General features: G+C 36.4%; 1 protein-coding gene and 1 long non-coding RNA gene across 9 annotated transcripts; one reads left to right on the forward strand and one right to left on the reverse strand.

The window, feature by feature from the left end:
* Positions 1 to 124: 124 nt before the first annotated feature.
* On the forward strand, positions 125 to 19,317 carry LOC141378487 (uncharacterized). 5 transcript variants are annotated; one of them, XR_012393146.1, is made up of 4 exons: positions 129 to 358; positions 11,128 to 11,268; positions 11,691 to 11,769; positions 13,257 to 14,352. It is a non-coding gene; the product is annotated as an uncharacterized lncRNA (long non-coding RNA). The 5 variants fall into 5 exon arrangements; XR_012393147.1 differs by lacking the exon at positions 13,257 to 14,352 and adding an exon at positions 19,189 to 19,277 and having other exon boundaries at positions 146 to 358; XR_012393148.1 differs by lacking the exon at positions 13,257 to 14,352 and adding an exon at positions 19,189 to 19,277 and having other exon boundaries at positions 248 to 358; positions 11,128 to 11,434; positions 11,494 to 11,769.
* arhgap11a (Rho GTPase activating protein 11A) lies at positions 5,037 to 26,957 on the reverse strand. Of its 4 annotated transcripts, NM_001193539.1 has the most exon segments (12): positions 5,037 to 7,147; positions 8,706 to 8,844; positions 9,648 to 9,756; positions 11,645 to 11,774; positions 13,290 to 13,463; positions 16,698 to 16,772; positions 19,158 to 19,298; positions 19,709 to 19,872; positions 20,806 to 21,062; positions 21,769 to 21,865; positions 25,646 to 25,716; positions 26,539 to 26,957. In NM_001193539.1, coding segments are annotated over 12 exon segments (2,673 nt in total). In that variant the 5' UTR covers positions 26,659 to 26,957; the 3' UTR covers positions 5,037 to 5,951.
* Between the last annotated feature and the right edge of the window lie 361 nt (positions 26,958 to 27,318).

The following is a 27,318-nucleotide window of genomic DNA, read 5'->3' on the forward strand; positions in this document are numbered from 1 at the left end:
CCTTTTTCTAAAATCTAAATGGCACCTTTATTTATAATTGAATGTAATTGAAGATAGTTTTGAAACTTGTTATGTCGAGTTATGATAAATATTATTTTGCTCCCAAACATTTGCACAATTAGTCACGTGACACACGAGAACCAATAGAGGTCAAGTTGCAGTTGAAAAACGGCGCCCATTTTAAACTGAAGAAGGTTTGAATGTAACGGCTAAAACGGTTTCATACAAAACTATAATTTCACACAATAGCGCGCCAAGCGTCACATATTAACATTTTTACGATAACTGATGTTGTTTTTGGTCAAAATCGTCGGAAAACGAGCGACTGGGATGTTTTTCGCTTACAGAACAGCATGAGGTGAGTAAACAATGACAGAATCGGACTGTTTTTCCGTATAATCGAAAGAAAGAGCGAAGCTGCAATTGATTTATTTCGCCATAGCGCACTTTCTAACAACACATCTGCTCTTGTTTGATTGATTCAGAGCCATTAATTCAGTTCATAATTGTTTAGAGTTTGAGTGTTACGTCAGTTTATTCTCAGCATGTGTTTTTCATTCATCCTCTTTTCTGTCTACAAAACAACCGACCGCAAATATGAACGCATTGTCATTTATAAAACACTGCAGCTCTGGGTTTTGCTCATATAATTACACGATTCATGAGGAAAAGCTACGCTTAAAACCAAGAAATAATAAGCTCAATAAAGGAGAGTCTTACAAAACCAGCAGAATTGATCAGATAATATGATACAGATCAACATTCAAAACGGTTTATTTGAAAATACATACAAATATTCTACCAAAATACATTTTAAAAAGCAAAATCTGATCTTTAAATGACTTAATTCACCTTATTTGTAATTACAAATAGTTAGAAAATGGGTGAGGTTTTATAATTGTGGTCATTTGGTGGGTCATTTTTCAATAAGGTTTCATTATTTAATGTTAGGTAAAGTATTTACTAACTTGAACTAAGAATAAACAATACTCATACAGCATTTATTCAAACCTAAATATGTACTTGTTAACAGTGAACCAACAATTAACGGATATTTATTTATTAATTCGTCTTTTTTTAATGTATATTGTGTGGTTTGTATTGTTTTGTACTATTGGACCTAGTATCTGGAATAAGGAGAATTATTAATGTTAACAAAGCTTAATAAATACTGTAATATTCATTTTTATTTTATGTTAGTGAATATTTTAGTTGATTAAACCTTATTGTAAAGAGTTACTATTTGGTTTAATATGTATATCCCCCAACAACACACTGAGCTGTACTAATATATATCAATGAATCATTGAATACTAAATATGATTCTGCAAAAGTATTAATAAAAACTTAATTGTCAGTTGTTTAAATCTATTTATTTGAAGGATATATGTAATATATAACAATTTTAAATGACAATTAATGTATTTAGAGAAAAACTGATCCTTCAGTAAAGTATTTTAACAGATCAGCAAAACTAATATGACCAACAATAGTTTTGCAAACTTCTGAAAATGATGACGAAAAGAAAAAACCTTTTAATACATAGTTTCAAAATCTTTAGATAGATATCTTACAGAACATCATGTACATTATATAACATTATCAAGTACATATTTTGTTCCATATGGGCCATAAAGTCAGTGGTCTGAATGATTAATGAGTCAGCCATATATTCATGATCCATGTAAAATATGCTCGATGTAGGAAAGTCTTCAATCCTGAGCTCTTTAGTTGTGTTTTTCTCAAGGCCAAATTCCTTCCAAATCCCCTCTAATGGAGATGAAAGCATCAACATCTAAACCTTAAATTGTGCTCCATTATGTGTTTGTGTCTTCATAGAAAAGAAGCTCTGAGACCCACAGATTGAGGAATCGTGCGTCTCTGTAATCTGTGCTGCTTAGATTCTCCTGTAAATCTTAATGGAACAGTAGAGATGATATATTTGGAGGATTAGATGATTCCTGAGTGCTCGTCCTGAAAGAGCCAATGTTTTTCTCCTCTGCGATATGAATATTGCATATCCTGTTATCGCGATAATAATTTTTCGGTATTGTGCATGCATGCACAAGATATATAGTTTGATAAGTTCATGTTAAGAAACAACTATGTACTGGAAAAACAGCCTGCCTATAAGATGGTAATAAGGGTTTAAACTTTTATGTGACCCTGGCCTGGTGCACAAAACCAACCATAAAAGCAGAATAAGTAAGCTTTCCATTGGTTAGGATTAGACAATATTTGGCTGAGATACAGCTATTAGAAAATCTTGAATCTAAGGGGTTTTTAAAAAAAATCTAAATAGTCAAAATCACCTTTAAATGTGTTCTTAGCCATGCATATTACTAAGCAGTTAGTTTTGATATATTTACAGTAGGACATTTACAATACATCTTCATGAAACATGATCTTTGTCACAATACTTGAATTTCCAACTTCAATACAATACCTGGGCTGCACTGTGGGTTGCACGTTCGTCTCACAGCAAGAAGGTCGCTGGTTCAAGCCTCAACTGGGTCAGTTGGCGTTTCTGTGTGGAGTTTGCTTGGGTTTCCTTCACAGTCCAAACACATGTGGTACTGTACATGTGAATTGGGTAGGCTAAATTGTCTATAGTGTATGCGAGTGAATGAGTGTGTATGGATGTTTCCCAGTGATGGGTTGCAGCTGGAAGGGCATCCCCTGTGTAGAACATATGCTGGACAAGTTGGCGGTTCATTCCGCCGTGGTGACCCCAGATTAATAAAGAGACTAAACCAAAAAGAAAATGAATGAATGATACAATACCTTGAAGAATATTGGTACTCGATACCATTGTTGATACCACCAGGTGTTTAAGAGTATACAAATGAAGTAAAAAGAACAAAATAATCTAAACCATGCAATGTTTTTGCATTTTCAGGTACACGGTTACATTTTATATATATGTATATGTCAGCAGTACTTAAATCAAAAAGGCAACGAAATACTAGTAAATACAAACTGAGTGCAATATTATCTCATTTTAGATTTGAAACAAAAGATTAAATCAATATTATTGCTGAGAGGTTAACACAGAACAACAATATCACTTTAGCAAAGGTGTACTTTATTCTATCATTATTCCAAAGTATGCTAGATATAGAAAAGTTTCTGTTCCAGCCACAACGTTGCAGAAAATAACAACAAAAGCAGAAACATATAACAGAAAAAAGACAAAAGCTGAAGAAACGAGTGTGCTGATTTCATTCTGTTGTGATTGTTGTTCAACTGTTATATTATAATCATACCTGGATGTTTCTAAATCATGAAATAAGTAAATATCCCGCTGGTAATTTAATTCCCTGCTGGTGAGAAGAGAGGGCAAAGCTGGTGTCAATACTAATCAAAAGCATGATTATGTAATTTGATATATTTCAGCATCGAAATTCTTAACACTACTGAATTTCTTTTTTTTTTTGTCTATTGCCAACTTAAGTTTTGTTGTCCAGGTTCACAAATAATTCATAAGAATTATTTACTGACACATTTAAATACTGTATTGAAGGATCAGTTTGCCCTCAAAAATACTCATTATTTTTTTTCACTACCCTTCAGCACCATCTTTTACACAAAGAATAGTTTTATCATTTTAAACACAACCACATTTAGCATGACCACAAATTCTTATATATATATTTTAATAAGTATATATTTAATTTCTTTTTGACACAAATCTTACACTGAATGGCTATGAACATGATTCCATCCATTATTTAACATTTTATATTCACTAAAGTTACTTGAAATATTTAAGTGAACACTTTACTTGCACTTACAGTGCTTTCGATGTATAAAAAAATCACTTTTGTCAGTTTAATGCAGTCTCGTCTTCAGCATATATACTGTTATTAATGTAGTGCTTTGTATTTAAAAATGCAGAAAGTTGTCACACTTTTCTTCTCAATTGATTGTCCACTTATAACTTAATATTTGAATCTTTTACCAAATAATATATAATTATAGATAAAATAAAAGTTTCTGTTTGAGCCACAACGTCGCAGAAGATATCAATGGTTTTGATTTAAAAAAACCAAAAAAACTCAATTAACATGGAAAGAAGACAAAAGCTGTACAAACGAGTGTGCTGATTTTGTTCTGTCGTGATTGTTCAACTTTTATATTGTAATCATACCTGGACGTTTCTAAATCATAAAATAGGCAAATATCCTGATGGTAATTTAACTCCCTGCTGGTGAGAAGAGAGGGCAAAGCTGGTGTCAATACTAATCAAAAGCACGATTATATCATTTGAAATATTTCAGCATGGATATTAATCGATATTTTGACAACACTATACTCTAACTTGTCTAATGCCAACTTTTCTATTGGACTAGTTTTGTTGTCTATGTTCATCATCATCATCATTTGAAGTAAGAATCATTTAATGACATAACAGTCCTATTGGAGGATCAGTTTGGCCTCAAAATACTCATTATTATTACTATCATCATTTCATTTCCCATCATTTCAAACACAGTCACATTTAGCATGACCACCAATTATTTTATACATTTTATCAAGTATATATTTCTTTTTGACATAAATGTTACACTGAGTGGCTATGAACATTATTTCAACTACAATTGAACATTTTTATTCACTTAAGTTACTTGAAATATTTAAACAAACGCTTTACTTGCACTTACAATGCTTTCGGTGTATAATAAAACACTTTTGCAGTCTCGTCTTCAACATATACTGTTACTAATGTTGTTCTTTATGTCTAAAAATGCAGAAAGTTGCCACATTTCTCTTAAGTCAGTGGACAACATGACTTTGGAAGCCTTTTCCATTCATTAAAAAAAAAAAAATAAATAAAAAATATGATAGCAAACCAGCTAAATTCAGAATGACTCTCTTGGCTGTATTTTATTATTATTATGACAAAAATTATATATTTGGCAGGACAATCATTCACATGACGTGATGCAAGACCAGTAAACATTAATACTGAATCATGGCTCTGTGATCAAAGTGCGCCACCAGCTGGTGAAGAAAGCAACCTTCACACAAAGGGATTCTTTTGACAACATCTTTTATAAAAGCAAAACATTTTTATAAACAAGTGACAGCATTGAGGATATGACATAATACTGTAAAACAGAACATACATTATCATGAGTTACAGTGTGAATGTTGCCTTTAAGCTCTTGAAAATAAAATCAAAGTTTTTGCATAAAATATAAATAAGCTGACACCTACCAAAAACCAACATCTTTTCCCATTCTACTAACATTCATTTTCACTCTAAACAGGATCTTCAACTATTCGTACATTAATATCAGTCTTCACACTTTCACACACTCGTCTTTTCATTTACCCTAAAAAAACAACCATAAATTAGCAGTTTTCTATATTCTGTGAATCATGTTTTTATTCCTCATTTATGCTTTTAAATTGCATTATTAGACTTGGATTTTATGGCACTTTTAATGATATAAAATCTGAAAGAGAGACTTTTATTGACAATTTTAATAGTTTGAAGTGAAATATACTTTAGGGCGGTGTTGTAAACAATATGTTCTAACTAAATGTATAGTTTCAAACTACTAAAATTTCAATAAAAGTCACTTTGTTCAATTGCAGAGTTACATTTCCAACATCAAAAGCCAACACAGCAATGATCCCAAACATCCCACAATGCAATTCACAACCATAAACAAATGAAAAGCCCACATAAATCATGAAATATAGAACCAGTTAATGAACAGGTATTTTTTTTACAGTATATATAAACACATCAAATCTGAAATCTTCATTTCTCGCACAACAGATGTATAACTCAAGAGTTGCTGCAGTTCAATGTGATCCTGAAATCCACAACCAATAACAGAAGGATCAAGCACTTCCCTTACCATTCAGACCTCCTCGTTCACCTGTAAACATCATATAAATTAAGACTCCTGAATGCGTGAAAGCAGTATTGTTCATTCTCACAGGTCGATGGGCTTCATGGCCGACAGCAGTCTTCCCTCCACAAGAGGGTGTCTGGGTGATCCTCTGTAGTGGCTGGTGTCGTTTTCAGACACTTTCAGCAGGACACATTTGGGATGTTCATCTGCAGCATTCTTACAGTTCGAAAGCATCGCCTTTGGTGCTTTATTAGTGATGTCTTCCAGCGCTGCAGGCTTGACTGCTGTTTTCTTTGGTGGAACTGGAGGTTTGGGTTTTACACTCGAATACAAACCACTTTCCAAACTCACAGCTTTTACCTGACTAGCGGCGCACCATCCCATCCTACTTTCCTTTCGCTTTCCAGCCAGAGAGTTAATTCTGGTCACGGACTGCCTGACTGGCGTCCGCTGAAACTTTAAAGGAGAACGGAGCAGTTGAACTTTGGGTGAATGGAGCGTCATCATGTTAAACAGTTTAATCTGATCTGCCACTTTGCTTTTCTTGCTTTCAGCATTATTTTGTTGCTCTTGGGAACTTTCGATCTTCTTTTCCACCAATGAAGACGCTCTGAGCTCATCCTGCAGGGATGTATTAGCATTCACCTGCGATCTTGTTGCATATGGAGTTGACTGAACCCTAGTTGAAGTGTCCAGTCTGAAAGCCACAGGACTTTGGATGTCTAAAGCATCGATTATTTGACTACAGTTTACAGAACGTACCGCAGACTCTTTTAGGTATTCATTTTTGAAGCATAGAGATCCATTAAGGCTGGTTTCCACAAAGCGTGTGGGTTCACTGTCAAACAGAGCGCTGTCGATGTGTAGAGGTGATAAGGGAACGATCTCGATTTGTCCGAACGTCACATCATCGTTTGATTGGCCGGACTCAGATATTGATTTATGCGCAGTTTCCGAAGGCAAATGCACATTAGAGGAATCATCTTGTTTATCTTTCTGTGTAATGATGCTATGAAGATCACTGCCGGACTCTCCAAAAGCCTGTCTGATCTTCAGAAGCGTGTGTCCGGTGTGAGAGCACTCTTCAGGGGTGGTTTCGGGAACGCTGCTGATTGTAGGAGGTTTGCTTACGATGATCAGTGGAGTCTCAGAGAATGAATCGGTCGGGAAGGTCAGTCCTGTTTCAGGAGTTTCTCCAGTCCACGAGCTCCTGTGATCTGTAAAATCACACTGCGGCGTCGACAGGTTATCCTCTGATTTACTGAAGAACTTTGAGCCTGTGAAAGAAACATGGACAATGTTACAGCAGTCTGTAGGGCTGTCATTGCGATATGAATACAATTTCAATAGATTGTTCATTTACATCGATTGCGGTGATTTTGTAAGAGTGTGAATCATTCACAAAAAATAAACAAAGAAAATTGCAAGCTAAAATAATTGCAATAGAGCAACAAAAAGTCAAATAAACAGCGCTTTACGGCTTTCTGTAGAGTCAAACAGTATTCGGGTGCAGAAAATGAAAAATGTAATGTAAAGTAACACGTACAGTCTTCAGTAAAACTATTCTTCATTAACATTACAAATGTACAAATGCTTTATATTCTTGAAATGCCTTTAAAACACATACAAACCATAAAGTTTCACTTTGTTATGGTTATGTATTCTCAACTGTTGTGTTGATGTACTGTAATCTAGGGTTGCAAGGTTTACCGGTATATTATGGTAGCATGGTGATACTATGGCTCTAAAATACTGATAGTGCCACTGTAGTGAGTAAACGGTAGGGGTGTCATTAATGGTCTATCTGCAACATTTAATGTTGCCTGTAAATCTGCCTAATGCGTCCACGTGTTGGCTGTGGTGTAGCATATGCGTGCGCTTGACACAGAAGTATAAATCAGTCTTTACGTGTTGCCTACTAGTTGCAGATGCAATCATGAGGCAGTTTTTGCGCAGAGTTTGAAGTAATTAATCACAGAACTAGAGAAAGTGCATTACTTCATTCATTGTAATAAAGCATATTAATAATGAAATCAAAAATTATAGTATTACATTGAGCGTTAATTTTAAGCTATCTGATGGCCCACCTGTAGGATCGCTAGGGCCCACTAGTGGGCCGCAGCTCACCGGTTGAGAATCCCTGCTTTATCAGATGAAATTAACTGTTTGAAGTTGCACCATCCAGTGGACTCAATTGGAACAGCAGCTTCTTTTATTGAGAAATAGCAGTACATTTTTATACTTTACAGAATCATCTCGCGGGCCGGATTAAACCTGTTTGCTGGATTAAACCATATGTTTGACACCCCTGCCTTAAAGAAATGTTTGTTTGTTTTTTTCAATTGTTTACAGAACAAACCACTGTTGGCCAACAACTTGCTTAATTAACCTAGTGAAGCCTTTAAATGTCACTTTAAGCCAAATACTAGTATCTTGCAAAATAACGAGTAAATATAATTTACTGAGACAAAGGATTTATTACAACTATTATGTTTAAACATGCGTTGAAAAAAGTGAACAGAACAAGGGAAATACTTTTTTAAAAATTCAAATTTCATAGGAGAGCCAATAATTTTGTCTTCATTTGTATATAAACAAAGAAATATAAAAATAATACAATGAAATGTCACACACACACACACACATTATTCATAGGGTCAATTTTAGTTTCATGTTTAGATCACGAGGCAGTTACTGTACATTTGTCACAGGCATTCACTGTAGATGTAGAACTATATTCCTGCAAAGCCACTATTGACAAGTGTTTAAAGCGAGAATGGGAGTATTTCACAGTATTAAATCAAATCCCAAAAACAAATAAACAAATGTACTGACCTTTCGAGGGGCTCTTGTTCAAAACAGGCAGACTTAACTCCTTGGTGAAGTGAAAACCAGTAGAGCTCTCTTGTGTTGCTAGGCGCCAACCTATGACCTCAGACCCCTTTGGCACCGGTTGTGAATGTGTAATGAGGTTCTGTTGAAATAGAGGCAGCTTTTTTTTACTCTTATTGCTTTTGTGATCGTCTGAGTGCTGAATTATCACAAACACAAGCTCAATAATCAGCAGCTCTGGTCAATCATCTTTTTTTTATTTGAGCATAAACACATGCATAAAAGAATGACCACGTCAATAAATGGAAAGCGCATGCATACATTACAAAAATAACAATTATTAATATTATTCTGTGATTAAAACATTTTATTTTTATACAAATATTTTAGTAAAATCATCTCTTAATATTAATTTCTTTTCTACAGTCACAATGTTACAACATTGGACAACAACATAGTGTGCAATATTAAGCAGGACAAACATCACATGAATCATCTTAGTGTCATAAAAGCATTAACAAGAGTAAAAGCAGTTTTCTTGATGGCTAAAGCACCAGCAGCAGCATCACTAAAGTGTTTTTTTTTTTTGTTCATATTGAGCAGCTATTCAAGTTAGCAGCAAACCATGCACAGGTTCAGCCCTTAAACAAAGACTCTTAAGTACAATAATATGATTATTTTCATGACTAAATGCACGCTCCTCATTAATAGCAGCATGTGCCTACATTATACTGCCACTAGATGGCGCAGGAGAACACTAAATAGACAAATTCTGTGCTATTTTACTCATTCATGAATATGTTTTAACACATACAAATTAGATGGCATTATCATCATGCAAATCACGAACATGCAAATGGATTGCATCAAAAGAGCGGGCGTTTAGAGGAGGATTGTTCAGTCTCTGGCGTAGGTGGACAGAGATGATGATGTTTCTGAACTTACAGAATCTCGGCTGGATTTGCCCAAACTGAAGCGCAGACGGAGAGATTTTCTCACAGGCTCTTTCTTAGCGGTTCTGGGAGAGAAACAGCCCGCCTTCCCTGATTCAACTCTGAAATCAGACACAAATCATGATCAGAAATGAGCTTAAGGAGATATTTATGAATGCATGCAGAAATCATATATAGCAAACAATATATAAAAACTAAGGCTGAGCAATATATCATTTGATCATCGATATCACAATGTGTGCATCTGCAATAGGCAAATCACAGGATTACATTGTTTATTAAAGATTAATGAATGAAGATGTTATTAAATTATAACTTTCATTATTTACAGAATAATGATCATGTTATTTTACATTCGATTGTTCAATTCCTGTACTTGAACACTGTTCGACTTCCCAGAAAACCATAAAGCACTGTTTGTTTATTTATTTTTGATTGTAATTTATCATCATGTATGCAGATGCTCTGAAATCTTTACAAATAAAGATTAAATTCATTTAGTGAAACTATATTTATATGGCAATATACATGTCGTGGCAAAACAACATTTTTGCAATCAAATTTAAGGCTTTTTTCCCCAAGAGGATTGAATGAGGATTTTGATTATTTGTGTCTCTTTAATTCATGGGTCTCAAACTCAATTCCTGGAGGGCCGCAGCTCTGCACATTTTTGCACCAACCCTAATCAAACACAGCTGATCCAACTAATCAAGGTGTTCAACACTACTACATCAGCTGTGTTTGATTAGGGTTGGAGCAAAACTGTGCAGAGCTGCGGCCCTCCAGGAATTGAGTTTGAGACCCATGATTTAATTACTGAACATGAATGAACAACAAGGTTTGCCTGATATATTGTTTAATTGTTGACATTAACGTGCAATTAGTTGATTATTTCATGCAAGTTGTTTAGAGGCAGTTCTTTTCTTAGCTATTCCTTGGCTATTTTTGTTTGATATATTACTGAGTGCCAAATTTCTGATGTACAGGAGATATTAGTTGATGAATTCTGTTTACTGTTGATAATGTGTTGGGGTAGTTAAAAAATATATATATTTCATGTGAATATGCAGAGCTAGCCGACAGTTAGCTCTCTGCAACTCTCACATGGTCGCTCACTGAAGCTAAGCAGGGCTGCGCCCGGTCAGCACCTGGATGGGAGACCACATGGGAAAAGCTAGGTTGCTGCCGGAAGTGGTGTAAGTGAGGCCAGCAGGGGGCGCTCAACCTGCGGTCTGTGTGGGTCCTAATGCCCCAGTATAGTGACGGGGACTCTATACTGCTCAGTGAGCGCCGTCTTTCAGATGAGACGTTAAACCGAGGTCCTGACTTTCTGTTGTTTAAAAAACAACCCAGGATGTCCTTAACCATATATGTCCTTATCCTGACCAAATCTGCCCACTGTCCTCTCTTCATCTGTCCAACTATCCCCGTATCATAATTGGCTTCATCACTCTCTCTCCTCTCCACCTCAGTCAGCTGGTGTGTGGTGTGCGGTCTGGCGCAAAATAGCTGCCGTCACGTCATCCAGGAGGATGCTGCACACTGGTGGTGGATGAGGAGATTTCCCACATTGTGTAAAGCGCTTTGAGTGCCCAGAAAAGCGCTGTATAAATGTAAGGAATTATTATTATTATTATATATTTTTTCCTTTAAAAAATAAAAATCAACTGTATATATTTTGGCCTAATTTTGTAATGTTTGTTTAATTTTTAAATGATTTTTATTATATCTCTATTTTAAAATCTTGTTGTTTAAATCAGATCTGTAGATAAATTGATAGCGAACCCCTTAGTCACCTGTTATAGAATTATTTACAGATAATTAATGGTCATTCTGAGGAAGCCACATGGCTGAAACATCTGTTCTTTATCCTGAATTAATGAGCACAATCCAGCTTTGTTCTTGACCACTAAAGTAGCTTTACATTACAGTTAGTTAACCAGTAATCATCAAATCTGCAGTAGCGATTATCATTAGCGTGTGCCGTACCTGCTGACACTACGGTCTCTCAGCCGTCTGCTCTTTCTCCTGGCAGAACTGCTGGACAGACGAGAGTTTCTGCCCACTGAAGACAGCAAACCACTGTGAGACGAGTCCAGAACCCCTGCTGCGCTGTGAGCTGAAAACACAACCACTGATCAACACACAAGACAAGGCTCTTACACTTTTTACAGTCAAATTTAAGCACTTCCATTGCAAAGTTTGGCAAATTACATATTTATATATATTACAAAATTATAAGCCCTCCTGTTCAAATTTAATTATACATCACATAATATCAGATGCTATTTGTTATAGTATAGTATAGTATAGTATAGTATAGTATAGTATAGTATAGTATACTATACAGGGTTCAACACTAAGGATTTTTTCTACTGGCCCAATCAGACCAGAGGTTCAGATTTTTACTTGCCCTGCCAATATTTTCACTGGCACCACAAAAAAAAGTTAATAGCTATTTCTTAGCCGCAAATAAAAAAAACGTGTCAAAATGTTTGTAAATATAGTATTTAAATATAAAAAAAAAAAATTATAAATGTGTAATGTGCAAAATTCTAAGTGTTTTGAAACAAAAGATGGCTAAAGACCTGCCAAACTGACAGCAAACTACAAAAGATCACTTATTTTTTTTTAGTCGTGGTGTACCCTCGTATATGTCTGCTTCCAAGACGTTAGAAACAAATGTTTTCCTTTAGCATCATCATTTGATGTTACCGCCATGTTGCTGTCTCTTCGCTGTACTAATAACGTGCTCATAACATCCAATCGGATAAGAAGAACCGAGAAGGTAGCATTTGAAGGCTTGAAAATACGAACTGTTTCTTAATTCCAAAACTGTATTTGCTCGCAATTTACAAATAGTCACAGGCAAATTAAACGTTAGTAACAAGTGAGCAGTGGCCCAATCGGGCCAGTAACGATCCTGTCTACTGTCCCGAGCATCTCACACCCTGGCCCCGGGCCATCGGGCAGCCCTTATTGCTGAGCCCTGGTATAGTATAGTGTAGTATAGTATAGTATAGAGGGTTTTTCCTGCATAGAGAATTATGAAGTGGCCCAATTTTGGACCACCTCCATCTTTTGACAAAAATCAGGCAGGCAGGCAGGCAGACAGTAGTAGCAAAATAATCATGATGGCTACACCACCACCACCTTATTTAAGTCATAAAATTCTTGAGATTTTTTTTTACATTTTGATGGTGTGTTTGCCCCAAGACATTGCATTACTGTCATTTATTCTCTTTTATGTCATTTACTTGCATCCTAAATTTATTAAACACCTATTTACTTGCATCCTAAGATTTTTTTTTTCAAAGGAATGCTACAACAGGCACATGCACAGACTACAGAATAGTACATTTTATGCAAGAGCTTAAGTTAAGCCTTTAAATGTCACTTTAATCAGAGTACTAGTATCTTAAAAAATATCTAGTCAAATATTATGCAGTCATTATAGCAAAGATAAAAAAATAAATAAAAATAAAATAAATTTGAATAGTTAGTAATTATTACCCATTTAGTAAGATAAATGATTATGAAAGCAAAAAAACAGACATTTTAGCCCAATATCTAAGCACTTTACAAACCTTGCGTTTTTAAGGAATTCCAGCACCTAATGTAGCAGAAAACTTACTTGATCCTGGAGTAGATGTTCCTCCAAACAACACGCTGGGGAAGAGCTCCAGGCCGAGGTTCTTCTTGATGGACCTGCGTTTCTTGTTGGAGAAGCCGTGAGTCTGAGACGACTCTGGAGGAAGTTTACGCTTGGAGTTTGGAGTCATGATGACCGGAGTGGCCATGGAGAAAACTGACGGAGACAAATAGAGACTGAATTGACTCTGAAGTACTGGAGTTATTGGAGGACTTGTACTTTATGATCCCACAAGTGCCTATTCAATGCAAGGAAATGTGCTGAAATTAAACAGAGCAGCAATTTTAAAGCAAAAGATCAGAGCAACAAATGCCTGAAAATGAAGAAGAAATCATTTTTGATCAGTGGTTTCCAACCTTTGCTAACTCACGCTTATGTTTTACGAGGCACACTGCAATGTTTATATGAATCAGCTAGTTGTGGTGGGTTGGTAATGTATTAGGCTACTCTCAGACGCAGGACTGTTAAATAAATTGTTCTGCGATATACTGTAGGGTTGGGCGTTGTCAACCAATTTGGCATTGTACGATGTCTAATGTGAAACATTGTGATCCAGCAGTACATCCTTGATAAACTGTCCGACAGGCACTGCTCTCTGAGACCAGTCACCTGCTGACTGCCTGGAGCTCAGACGTCCGCATATGCTGCAGTGTGTGCCTGTGTTTTAGGTCACGTGATGTGCATTTTCAGAGGTAGAGAGGTTTTTTTTTTTTCAGAAATGCCAGTGGACGTGGATTGTTTTTGTTCTAAAATGCCATTTTAAAACTAAAATGTATTAATGTAAACAAAATTAGTGTGTGTATTTTTCATGAGCAGGTTTGCTGCTGCGACGGGGGCGGCGCGGAGGATCACAATGCCTGCTAAGCATCGTGATGTCTATCGGCCATCGCGATGGACGATGGCATCATTTATCGACCCAACCCTAATATACTGTCAAAAAAATAATTGGGATAAGTGTCATTATTGTCACTTTAAGGCCGATTTATGTCTGTGTTTATATAATGATTATACAACAGCATATTATAGGCATAAAAACATTCAAGTTTAAGTGTGCTTGTAAAATGGCTTTAACGTTATTCCTGAACCCTTACTTTTCTGAAAGTGTATTGCAGATTCGAACGGCTCATTTAGACACATTCTTATAAACCTGTCAGTAGTTTTCAAGAAAGGTGAAACAACACATCTTTATTCACCTGTTAATAAGCATTGTTTGTAAAAGAGTTGAACCCTGAACTCATCATGGAATATTAGCTCAAATGTTTTAGACATTCATTTCTATGTAAACATAATGGACAATCTATATCACGTCACCAAAAATGATTGAAGTCATGTCCATGTATTTCACATCGCATGTTTTTTCGACAAGTCGATATATTGATTTGTGTGACAGGCCTAATAATTAATAATAATAATTCCTTACATGTACGTAGTACTTTTCTGGACACTCAAAGCGCTATACACATTGGAGGAATCTCCTCATCCACCACCAGTGTGCAGCATCCGCCTGGATGACGTGACGACAGCTATATTGCACCAGACCACACACACCAGCTGATTGGTGGAGAGGAGACATGATAAAGCCAGTTATGATATGGAGATGGTTAGGAGGCCATGATGGACAGAGGCCAGTGGGCAAATTTGGCCAGGATGCCAGAGTTAAACCCCTACTCTTTTTTTCCTGAAAGAAAGATTAAACTCAAATTGATGGATTGATAATTTAACCCAATAAGCAATTATAACTTTTAAAGTAAATGATTGAAAATACACTCAAACAGGTTTGGAACAAGTGAGTAATTGATGACAATTTTCAAGTTTGGGTGAACTATCCCTTTAAAGGGTCACGAAACACCAGAGCACATGTGTTGAGCTGTTGACAGTGGTATATGTGTCCCACACTGCTATAAACACTATTAGGACACCTATATTTCACTAAAAAGTGTAAATTGGTTGTTTTTGCGTTATTTCAAGCAAATTCGTACTTCCGGTTTGAAACGAATTTTTGAAGCTGCGTCATGGTCATGACATAATAGCGTGTATTCCAGCGTGCAGACTGGACGCCTGTGCCAGAGTGTGTCTTATTACGTCTTACAGTGTGCTGCATTAATGCATGAGTAAAGCTTGGTTCAAACCAATCAGCGCGCTCTATTGTGCAACTTCATTAATATTCATTATTGTCACAGTGTTTAGACGACAGAGACGCCACGTTGTGTTGGCAAAACAAGCGTGAAGTGTTGCTTTTATAGTTTGCTGCCGTTAAGTTTCGTTTTCATTTTCTCTCTGTGAGAGCTCAGCTGGAGTCACGTGTGGATTAACAGTGTACACGACGCGCGACAACAATAACTTACGTGTCTAAGGAGGATTATTGTTTACCTGAGAGCTGTTCTCATCTGCAAACGCTGAGATCCGGATTCGCTGCTCGTCTCCTCTTAATAAAGACGCGGCTCTAGTTGCTGGTGATTGTCCTGTCTCTACAGATTTGGTAAGTGAGTGACCAGTGCTCTTTGTTTATTCAGTTTGTTCGTATCCAACTAAGTTAACTATTGCACCGAGTGTGAACATGTTAGCACCACAACCAAACTTTAACCTCGTGTAGGATTTTCACCGCATTTAGTGACCGGAATAACACACGCAGCTTTCTGACGCTACCTGCCGTGTGCATCTAAGTTTCCGGGAAATGCTGAGGTTTTTTTTCTCTCATTCGTCGTGCGGTATCAAACATTGCATGAAAAATACACGCTTAGAGCAGATCCTCCAATCAAATATCTCGTTTGTCGTGAGGGGCATGAATGAATTCCCTGAATGAAAGAGCCAAACTGCAGTTAAAGTCCAGCATTTAATCATTTGGATGTTCATGTAGGTTAAACACCATCACTTTCTACTGTGTGTGTATTTTGACTCTGAAACTCGCACGTGCCCAAATAGACACTCCTACACCATCCCACTTTAGTTCCTCCGACACTCCCCCCTAAACAGAGCTGGTCACGCCCACTTTTCTGACTTTTTCCAAAGTAGAGGTGTGAAAACACCCTGCTGAAACGAGGGGGTTTCATGGCCCTTTTAATAACAGCTGGCAGAACCCTGCAATACCACCACTTTCCACTGGGAGGCTGCATCCCACAGGTTGAAAACCACTGATTTAGACGAACAATAGAGGAAACGTGCTAATATAAGCTCTGAAAGACAAACATTGTGCCGCATATCATCAATGCAGAGTCCTAATGAAAAGCAAGCAGAGACCCATCACATGATGGACAAAAGCAGACAAGCCATCTTGAACTATTTACAGACAGCATTTGCTCATTACATTGAAGAGGTGAGGAGAAGAAACTCTGAATGTGAATGCGGTGCAGCTGATCTACATGCAGTGACGTCTGATGAACATGTACCCACCTGCTCCATCAGAGTGAGGGGTATTTGTTGGGGTTCTACTAGCTTTTAACCTATTCAGAGCTCCATTTACCACGTCTGGAATACAAAACACACCAACTCAACTATAATGGGTCTAATTATAGGCCTATAAATCACGGTTTACCATGTGATGAAGCTAGAATTAAATAACCAGTTCTAGGGCTGCACAATATATGCTTTCAGCATCGATATCTCAGTGTGCGCGAGCAATGCAATGCAATAGGATCTCCAATGTTGAATTGGATAGTTGATCAGCAAACAGTTGAGAATACATGAGACTTGTGGAGACTTTGCCAAGAATAACCATAACAGAGTGAAACTTCATTATTTGCATGTGTCTTATGGCCCGTTTCCACTGAGTGGTATGGTACGGTTCGGTTTGGTACGCTTTTATGGCCGTTTCCACTGTCAAAAAGTGTATTGTCAAAAGGTGGAGCTACATGCGCAGCCGAATGCTGATGGGTTACAGAGATACTTCACGAGCTCGTGGAGCTAGACAGAATGTAAACAAAGGATCCGCCATGTTCTAATACGCAGCCGAGAGATTACATGGATATAACGTTACTATATGCACAGTGGCGCAAAAAGGGGGTATGCAGTATATGCGGCGCATAGGGGCGCCACACATGGGGGGGGGGGGGGGGGGGGGGGGGGGCATTGTGCCAAAACTATTTTTAAAATGATCCTTATTAAAAGTTTTAAATAATAAAAATAAATAATTATGCTTTGTTAAAAAACATTATTTTGCATTTTATACAAATATAACATTGTTATTGTTTAATTCAAAATCATTTAACACAATAACATGCAGTCACACAGCCTGAAGTGTTCATGTAGATGTAACCGTTTAGATTTGTTTTTATTTTTATCAAAATAAACTGTCAAATCATACATAATGTCAAAAGTTATAAGGTTAATCTGAAAATTTGTCTTCATTTATTATTAATTAATTAATTAAATTATTAGTTTGCCAAAATAAGAGGGATCACACAAAATTTGAACCTGCATACCCCTCAGTAAATGTGTAGTTGCATAAAATAACCAGCCATGGATGACCCGGGCTCAAACAAACCGTGTCGTCATCTTGATGAACAGACACAATGCAAAGAAGAACAAAATCTGCCGTGTCCTGTTGTTGCTTTACTAGCCCGTCTAAAAGTGCGAGCTGTATTCGCTTTCTTCCGGGAGTGCGTGATCGCGTCTATATTTGATATAACAAACTTCTTGAGCTGATGATAATTCCGTATAACGTTACGTGATTGTAGAAGTGTCCCCATCATCTGATCCATTCAGAAAGATAAGGACAAGCGCGAGAGTAAATTGCAGAAAAAAAGGAGAAACCCGGCAAAACACAGGAGCAAAAGTGTTTAACAACCTGAATCATAACCAAACTGCCATGTTTATCTTTGCCTTTTGGACTATTATGAACTGGGAATGACAAAATCACTCTCTAACAGAGTTTGCATGTGCTGCTGAAGATTACACACACAGATGAGAGGTTTGCGCTGACTGTGGGCTCTATTGCGTGTGTTTTTGAACTCAAATAAGTACTAAATGTATGATGCGTGTAGTTTTACTGTAATTAATAATATATCGGAGACTGTAAGGGGCTGTGTGTGTTCATATATGTTGCATTTATGTATTTATTTAATATAATTACAGACGTTACAGTAGCCTATTTCACACCGTCATTGATCTGCAGTTATAATCAACTCCTGTTCATAGAAAAGTTAGTATTAAACATTTATGAACAAGTATTTATGTGTATAAAGCATCTGTTCTGTGAGAAGTGCTGCTCATTATGATGTAAACGACCCGTACAGCCTTACTGTAGACATTTATTCGAGTGAGCATGACGTCGACTTAAACTTTGTCTTACACCACGCCCACCAAAAAGGTACCCTTTGTGGTGGAAACGCAAGCCTGATAAAGGTGACCCGTACCAACCCGTACCGTACTGTACCAGTCAGTGGAAACGAGCCATTAAAGGCATTTCAAGAGAGTTCAAAGCATTCGGGCACAAAAACGTACATTTGTAACTTTATTGATGACGTTAAATTACATTTAATGATGTAACGTTTTACTGATTAATTCAATGAGGACCACAAGACGGTGTTATTTTACATTTCATTATTTATTTTCAATACCTGAATACTGTTTGACGCTCCGGAAAACCAAAAAGTTTATTTGAGTTTTTTTGTTGCACTATTGTAATTATTATTTGCTTGTAATTTGTTTATTACTTGTATACATGATTCACAGCCTTGCAAAATCAGCCTAACCAATCTAAAGTAATGATTTCTTTCCAAATAGAGCTATTTCAGCCATTTGGTGAAAGTGTATTCATATCACAGAGAAACAAAACATCACAATCTCAGATTTCTCCAATATTGTGCAGCCCTAACCGATTCCATCTGATGTGCTTTTAAAGGCGGTTCTTACCTCCTAAACTGCGTCTGTTGCTTTTCTTCAGGTCGAATTGAGCATTGCTGTCCTCTGGAGACACGGCGGATGGAGAAAACACAGCAGCATCACAACCCAACATGGCTGGAACCTTCTCCATCAGGAACTGAGGAACCACACCTGTTAAAAAATCAATTGGGTGAGCTATCATATAGATTAGTACATTAAAACGTACAAAACACATTAATCATATTGCAAAGCATCAGTTCGGTTTCATATTTAAATAAGAACAATTTTCAATTACACAAATCTAAAATAACAGCATATTAAAAGCCAGGGAGGTCCTGATTTGAATGGGTATCTTGACCACTGTACTGATTAATCAGGAGATATATTCTCTAACACTTGAGTATGACATAAGAAACCAAATTCGCCTTGATCTTTTGACATTATAAAAGGTTTTAGTACTAAAAAAACATCCTGCGGTTTCAAAGCTTAAGACGTCCTCCTGATTAGAAATGACAATAAATGTTCCCCGCTGTATTGCGAACGATCACATTTACGCCTTCCCTAATGAAAGGCTGTGTTACCTATACGTTGAGCGTTCTCTATCAGACACTGTACAGCCGCTGCCTGATGCTTGAGTCTCTTCTCTGTGCTGCTGCTCATCTTTTCTCCTCCGTCGCCACAATGAAAGAGATTCGGTGCAAAAATAACTGCGAGATTGCTGCTGTCCATCTTATTCTCAGCACATCTGGAATAAATACACAACACACACACACACACACACACACACACAGAGTAAGCAATACACACTCATAGCGCTGGGCGATATGACAAATCTCGCATTATATAGTCAAATTATATCCTGATAATGATGTATATCAGTGTTTCCCAACCACGTTCCTGGAGGTCCACCAGCACTGCATGTTTTGGATGTCTCCTTTGTCACACCAATTACTGGGCTTTCACTCTGATTCTGAATTCATCTGCTAATGAGCTGAGGATCTAAATTAGGTGTGTTTGGTTAAGGAGATATGGTAAATGTGCAGAGCTGGTAGTCCTACAGAAATGTGGTTGCGACACACTGATGTATATCAAAATATAGAACCATTTCTGTAAATTAATAGTTTATATTGTCCACATGTAAATGAGTATTCCTGTTTTGCATTTTAAAGTATATAGTCATATATAAACTCATTCACATGTGATCATATTTCTCAGTTTAATCAGATAAGTGCAAATACTTGACTAAAAATGTAGAAATGTGCAACAAATATTAATAAATTATCAAACACTTACCACAAACTAAACATTGCAGGTCAAATATAAAAATATCCCTAAATAAAATGCACCATGTAAACATTGTGTTTTTAAGATTGGAACTTTTTCACAATGCTTTTATTCATTTTTTATGTCTGAATGTCCAAAATTGCATGTAATATTGTGCTTATAGAAATTATAAAAAAGTATCATCATAAACGATGTGTTCTGTGGCACCACAATATAAACAATGGAGCATAATATGAACCAGCAGACTTTTAATTTTGCCCATATTGTCATATTGCACAGCCCTACACACTCACTTTACATAAGTTTAACACAAAAGAGCCTGTGCTATTGAGAGGGAAGCTGTAGATTAGCATAACAAGAGATTTGAGACAAACAGAGACATCTGTCCTCGTACCGCTGAGAGACGGTCTTCAGGAAGCTGAAGAAGTAGCGCAGTGTGTTTAAGTTTCTGTCAGGCAGTACGCAGGACAGCAGGACTGTAGCTGAGGTCCTCTCCTCTGCTGTGGGAAGCTCCTGGGCCTTCAGGAAAGCACTGTGCAGATCTACAGTCAAAACCGGCTCCGGAAGCTCCCTGAAAAACTGCTTCAGGAGTCCAGCAATGTCCAGCGGGAGAGCAGCGGACAGACAGTCCTCACCCTGGTCCAGTTTTGCCTACAGAGGCAAAACAGAATCACATTTATAAGGAGTTTAAAAACAGTTGGTGAATATGTCAGCAGTGTGTGACTATATGCCGGCTCTGATGGTTAACATGAACGAATTGTGTTTGTTATAATCAGGCTTGATAAATGAAACACTTTGATTGACATTCTCCCTTTGTGTCATCAGAGGGGGAAAGCCCCGCCCACTAGTGCCCATCTCTCCATTTTATTCGCATAAACAGCAGCCCTGAGTGAGAAGCAGCCGTCTGTCCATTAGCCATTAGTGTTTGAGCTGCTGAAGATGATGTCAGCGTAGGCTAAGAGGATTATAGATGTGGAGTTTTAGATGAACAGCGACAGAAGCATGAAGCACACACTGACAACACTAGTTCTGTTTTTAATGTCACTATGCTGACACAATTTGTAGATTTGTAGCTCCACCTTCTTCTGAAAAAGAGCACAATCTCATTTGCATTTAAAGCGACAGTCACTAAAACAGCACAATTAAGATCAAAGCCTGAAAGGGTCAGTTTCAGAGAGCTGGAGAATATTATCTGTGTGCTGTTTTGAGCTGAAACTTTGCACACACACACACACACACACACACTCTAGAGACAGCAGAGATGCATTTTACATCTTGTAAAAAGGAGCATAACAGGTCCCCTTTAAATGATGGCATCAGTCAGCATCTGTGTCATGTATTGAAACGGGTCACTCACCCGGAGGCTTTTGACCCGCACCACAGAGCCAGACTTTCTGAACAGACCCTCTGTGTCCAGATGATCCAGGAGAGTTGTACAAATATCCACTAAAAAGCTGGGGAAAGAATGGACACAAGTGATTATCAGACAGTAAAATAAGTGTAATGCATGATAGGGCTGCATCATTTCATCAATTCTGCAATGGTCACGTAGCAGGATCTGCAATGTCAGTTCAGTTTTAGGTTATTCCTCCTTAAGAGATTTGAGTGGGATTATAGTTGACCAAGAGCCACATTGTAGAGTTGCTTGGAAGTTTAACCTTAAGAAATTGCTTGTTTGCTTAGTTTTTAAGGTCTAGACTGTCCAGAAAATTTGTATTTATGCAGATTAACTGTCATAGGAAATTATCCAAATCAATACAAAATTATGACTTCTTTCTGAATTGAGCTGTTCAATTCATCTGGTGAAATTAGATTCATATCTCAATATAAATCACAGGAAAACAAAACATTGCAATATCGTTCAACCCTATCAAAAACGCAAATACATTTGCAAAAATCTCTTCTTTTTCAAGTTAATTGAATTGAGAAAAATGTTGGGCAACAAGCAGATCCCAAAGAGAGAACACATAATTATAAAACAATCAAATAAATGCAATATACAAAAATAAAAATGAAGATATTAAGAATGTAAATCTATTGGTAAAAACATTACATAATAATGCAAAATTATTTAAACTGAGAGAAGCATTGGGGTTGTGGGTAGGCCTGTTACAAAAATCAATACATAGACTCATCGCACATCATTTTTGGTGATGCAATGTATATCACCCATACATAACAAAAATATTCTAGCAACATTTCAGCTGTTTGATCTGCATCTCTGCTGGAGGTTTCAGTGTCAGTATAGTTAAAAAAGCACAATAGTGTTTACTATCATTTACTATAGGATATTTTTATATGGGTATCTGACAACTGAAAATAAATCTGGTAGCAGATATCACCGCCTCTGTTGCTCTTTATCTTGCACTTTTTATTTAACATTTATTCAGGGACAGGGTTCATACACATTTTTACCACAAAAATTAAGACTTTTTCAGGATTTTCAAGTCAATTTTTATGACCTAATGCTTCATGTAAAGTCTGCGTATACCTGGTAAATAATAAGAAAAACAATGAACGCTTAAATTTATTACAGTACATCATAAAACACAAAATAAAATCTCTTTAGTTTCAATTTGTTTTTATATCTATGTAAAATAGATAATGCTTACACAGGACTAATAATGTGGAGCATGTTTTGGCCAAATAAAGAATTGAAAACATCTAACTTTCATTCCAGTATACAGATATTTGGCAAACTAATTTTAAATAATGTTAATAGTTTATTAAAATAGTAGTAGTAGGTAAAACTACTTCTGCTGTAAAGCTGCGATAACACTGCACTTTTTGCTCCACAGACTTCTATTCATAGGCATGCGAAAGCGGCAGAACAGAAAAGCAAGCGCATGCGTCAAGTTTTACATTTCACTGCATTCGAACGTTCAAGCTTAGTGAATTCTAACCTGTAAAATGACATCAGGTAGACCAATAGAAGATAACTTGAAATAAGAAATTAAAAATTGACATTAATAAAAATGAGCGATTGCTCTAATCATACTGTTTAACTCCGCCCCTTTTCGCAGCACCGTACGATAGAATTTCGCAAGCACAAGCTCTAGTGTGAGCGCAGCTTAAGTCTCTTTGGACAAAAACGTCTGCTAAATGACTAATGTAAATGTAATTTCCATGACAATTTTGTGGGTTTTTCTGATTTTCCAAAACTTTTCCAGGCCTGGAAAATGCCATGTCAAAATTCCATAACTTAATAAACCCTGTTTATTATTATTTATATAGGATCTGCATTTTCACATTCTGATTGGAACGCTTGATTATTAAATGGTTAAAATGACTACAAGTTAATATTCTTAAGATTAAAATATGATGTGTTTTTGGGAAGAGCGTCCTTGCATTGAGAAGATATTATATTATCATTCTGGCATTACATAATGAGTGGCATAAAATGGTCTTAAAATGACGATAATAATATTATTTATCACAATATATTTTGATGCAATATATCATACCAAAAAAATAGATAACGTGACAGGACTTGTTGTGGGCTAAATACATTTATCAGACACTTTTACAGAAGCAACTTAAATGAAGGTAAAAGTTATTTAGTATTCAATAGAAGCTAAAAATTATGAGTATTAAATAAGGAGCATGTTCAAGACATTTTGTGAATTTTCTTCTTAAATAGGCCTATAGCACAACCTAATTTGAGCAATTATATGCTTTGCTAAGTACTTATTCAAATTTAAAGGTGATGTTATCAATATTTTGTTTTGTTTTTAACCTCTCAGACTCCTGATTTTCCACATTTTCTCCATTCTAAACAGTATATCAAAGGAAAATTCATTCATTCATTCAAATTGACAGGTTTTGTGGTCCAGGTCACATATGTATTCAAAGCATCAGGCAACATGTTTATATAATGCGTTTCATATAAACATGTTACATGTCATAAATATTCTGAGAGCCTAATATTCCATTTAAAGAGTGTGATTTTCTTTGAACATATGTTTTTAGCAAAACTGCCTAAAATTATTGTTTGCTTGTTTTTTTTTAACTGTATTTAATGTATTAGTTGGCTTGTGGCTACATTAAACAATATGACCTTAATATTCAACCATACAAGAATCAAACAGCACTGTTGTTTCTGGCATTTAAAAGAACAGTTCACCCAAAAAATGTCAATTCTGTCATCGTTTACTCATTGGTTTCAAAGCTGTTTGACAGAAGGTAGGAAGATATATTGAACAATACAGAAAAACAGTCATTGACTTCCGTGGTATGTGTTCAACAGAAGAAAATGCCATATAAGGTTAGAACCACTTGAAAGCGTGTAAATGGTGAAGAAATTTTCATTTTCACTTTGAAGCCATTCACACCTCCTGTAGGGTGTACAGATTGTTTTGCATTGAGACGGTGTAAATGGTGCCGTTATTTAAGCACATCAGCGCTTTTGTTTCCAAATTACACTGAGATAAGGTTGGTTTTATATTTGCACATAAGATCAGTGACCACTTGTGACATGCTCCCTATTATTGTTTATCATGCTAGTTTGAACAGTGGATCTGAAATTTTATGTAAGAGTGACTTAAAAAACATTTACTGTGAACAATGTTGTACTTTGACAGCCATTGGCTGATAATACGATTTCCAAAGAATACTTTTATGAAATTACATTATTAAAGTCAATTATAAATCCCCAATACTGAAAATGAGATCATGTCATGATATAAAATAGTGTAATTTATAGCTATTCTAGGTCATAAAACAGTCAGTGGAAGAAAAGGGAAAAGTATTAGCAAGAGCTGCAAGCTTTGTCAAAATTAATCCAAAATATCTGGACACTTTTACAGGAATAAGGAAAAAAATGTTTTGATTTGCATGATGTTTTAAAAAATCATTAAAAAATCTAATGAATCTGCACATTAATTAAAAATGAATCTTAAATTAGATAGATTTTATGGTGAAATTGATTATTTAGGGAAAGTATTTATTTTAATTTTATACAGAATAACCTTAATATCACACCACAATTTAAGGCACAAATATAGCAAATTGGTGAATAGATCCAATTTCCAAATCGAAAACACCACGCATAAATACCTTATTAAGAATCTGCAAAGAATGCTTTTTCCCCAAATCATGTTAAGGAGAAAGTCTAAATGTGTGAATATAAACCCAACTTTACCCCAATCAAAGTTAACCGGGTCATTCTTTATTATGCACATATACAGAAAAATCCATCTCTTTGTTATGCATGTACACAAATGTGTGGCTCTTACCAGGGTAAATCTCCATAGTCTAGCACATGGCTGTGTGGCAGACCTTCCAGCGCAACTCCAAACACCCTGACCTGGAGGACAAGAAAGATCTGTTCAGGTAATGATAGATCGGCATGCAGGAACAACTGAAGCTCTGTGTGTGTTTGAAAATCAACAGCACTAACTCTGGCGTAGCCTTCACATTCACTTAATCTTATTTCACACCACTGCACTGAGCCAGATATAAACACAGGACACAAATTCACCTCACAAGACCAGAATTCAGTGGATTCAGTCACTATAATCCCATTTAAGGCTTACTTTTCTTTTAATCCCAACAGCCAGACTTGTCATAGACTATGTGCTTCGATTTATAATGAAACATTAAAAGTACTTCTATTACCTTTTTAAACTCTGAAATACATTTTTTGTGTTTAAAATGTGCTGAATCATCTCTGAACCAAGAGAAAAAGGAAGTTAACTAACTATTTAGTGTGACAGGAGAAAAAATGCCAAGAATTCTAACAGAAAAAACTACGTTATACATTTAGTAGTTTCATGTTTAGGTTCTCCAAACAAATGAAACCGATCTAGCTGAAAGTAAACATGCAACTAATTAATAATTAATTACTGAATAAGGAACAGTAACAAAGAAACATACAAATGTTTGATATTACAGTACATTAAATAATACAAATATCTGAAGTTGATTACGAAATTGAAACAATACTTCGACAAACACGTCAAATAAATGTAAAATAAACAAACCACTGTTGAATATTGGGCGATTATAAACACACACAGGCCTTAGCTGTTCACAAATAGGAAGATCACCAACTTTGACACGCAGATCTACAAAAGCAGCAGCATTATAATAATATAAATCAAGGCTTTGTGCTGGTTTATGAACTCACCGTGTTCGCTGATGTCGGTTTGCTTCTGTTTTTGTTCCAGTTCTTTATCCGGATTCCATAAACCGACCGAAGATGCTGAACGACGGCCAGACGAACCACATTTCTCTCCAAAACCCTCATTATGACGTATAATATCTATTGAAAGCCTCGCAATATGCAGAAACACGCTATTTATATTTTAAAAGGATGTAAATATACGTTAATTTACGTTACGATTGACGTTATTCGACTTTTCTACAGTTCCGCCTGAGGCATTTCGATAAAAATCAACCGATCAGAGACACCAAACTCCGCTTATATCTAATTCTCCCACTTTACTCCGCTTAAACCTCATTTTATTTAGTAAAACAATGAGTAAATGTCTCCTTATGAGTCCAGTGTTTGCGTCTGTCCGACCGCTTTATTTCCTGTCTTCAAACAACGGCAGTTCGGACAATGTTCAAATTTCGCCCTGCATACGTCACTCAAGCGTTTCACGCACTCTGATTGGATGGGGATTGTCACGTGCTCAGACAGACCCGCCCCCTGGACAGTGTGCGATGCATGATTGATGGTGTAACAGATGCGAAACCTCTGAATGTTTGTCGCAGCATTATATCGCACACACACACACACACACACACACACACACACATTCGCACGCCTGGACTAGTGCTAAATAACTGTCCACATGAGTACCATATTTCTCCAGTGATTGTGGGATTTATAGAAAGGCATTTTTCCACAGTGCAGTTGTGAAACCTTCATTGTCACCACTTTATTTCTTCATTTGCAGCACTG

The sequence above is a fragment of the Danio rerio genome, chromosome 17, assembly GCF_049306965.1.
Source record: "Danio rerio strain Tuebingen ecotype United States chromosome 17, GRCz12tu, whole genome shotgun sequence".
Classification (NCBI taxonomy): domain Eukaryota; kingdom Metazoa; phylum Chordata; class Actinopteri; order Cypriniformes; family Danionidae; genus Danio; species Danio rerio.

Coding starts and splice junctions, on each gene's coding strand:
- arhgap11a (XM_005173570.6), bottom strand. CDS start 26,658: ATGAGGGTTTTGGAGAGAAATGTGGTTCGTCTGGCCGTCGTTCAGCAT. Junction 19,299..19,708: donor AGAGAACGCTCAACGTATAG/GTAACACAGCCT, acceptor ATTTTTTAACAG/GTGTGGTTCCTCAGTTCCTG. Junction 8,845..9,647: donor GCAAATCCAGCCGAGATTCT/GTAAGTTCAGAA, acceptor CTATTTCAACAG/AACCTCATTACACATTCACA.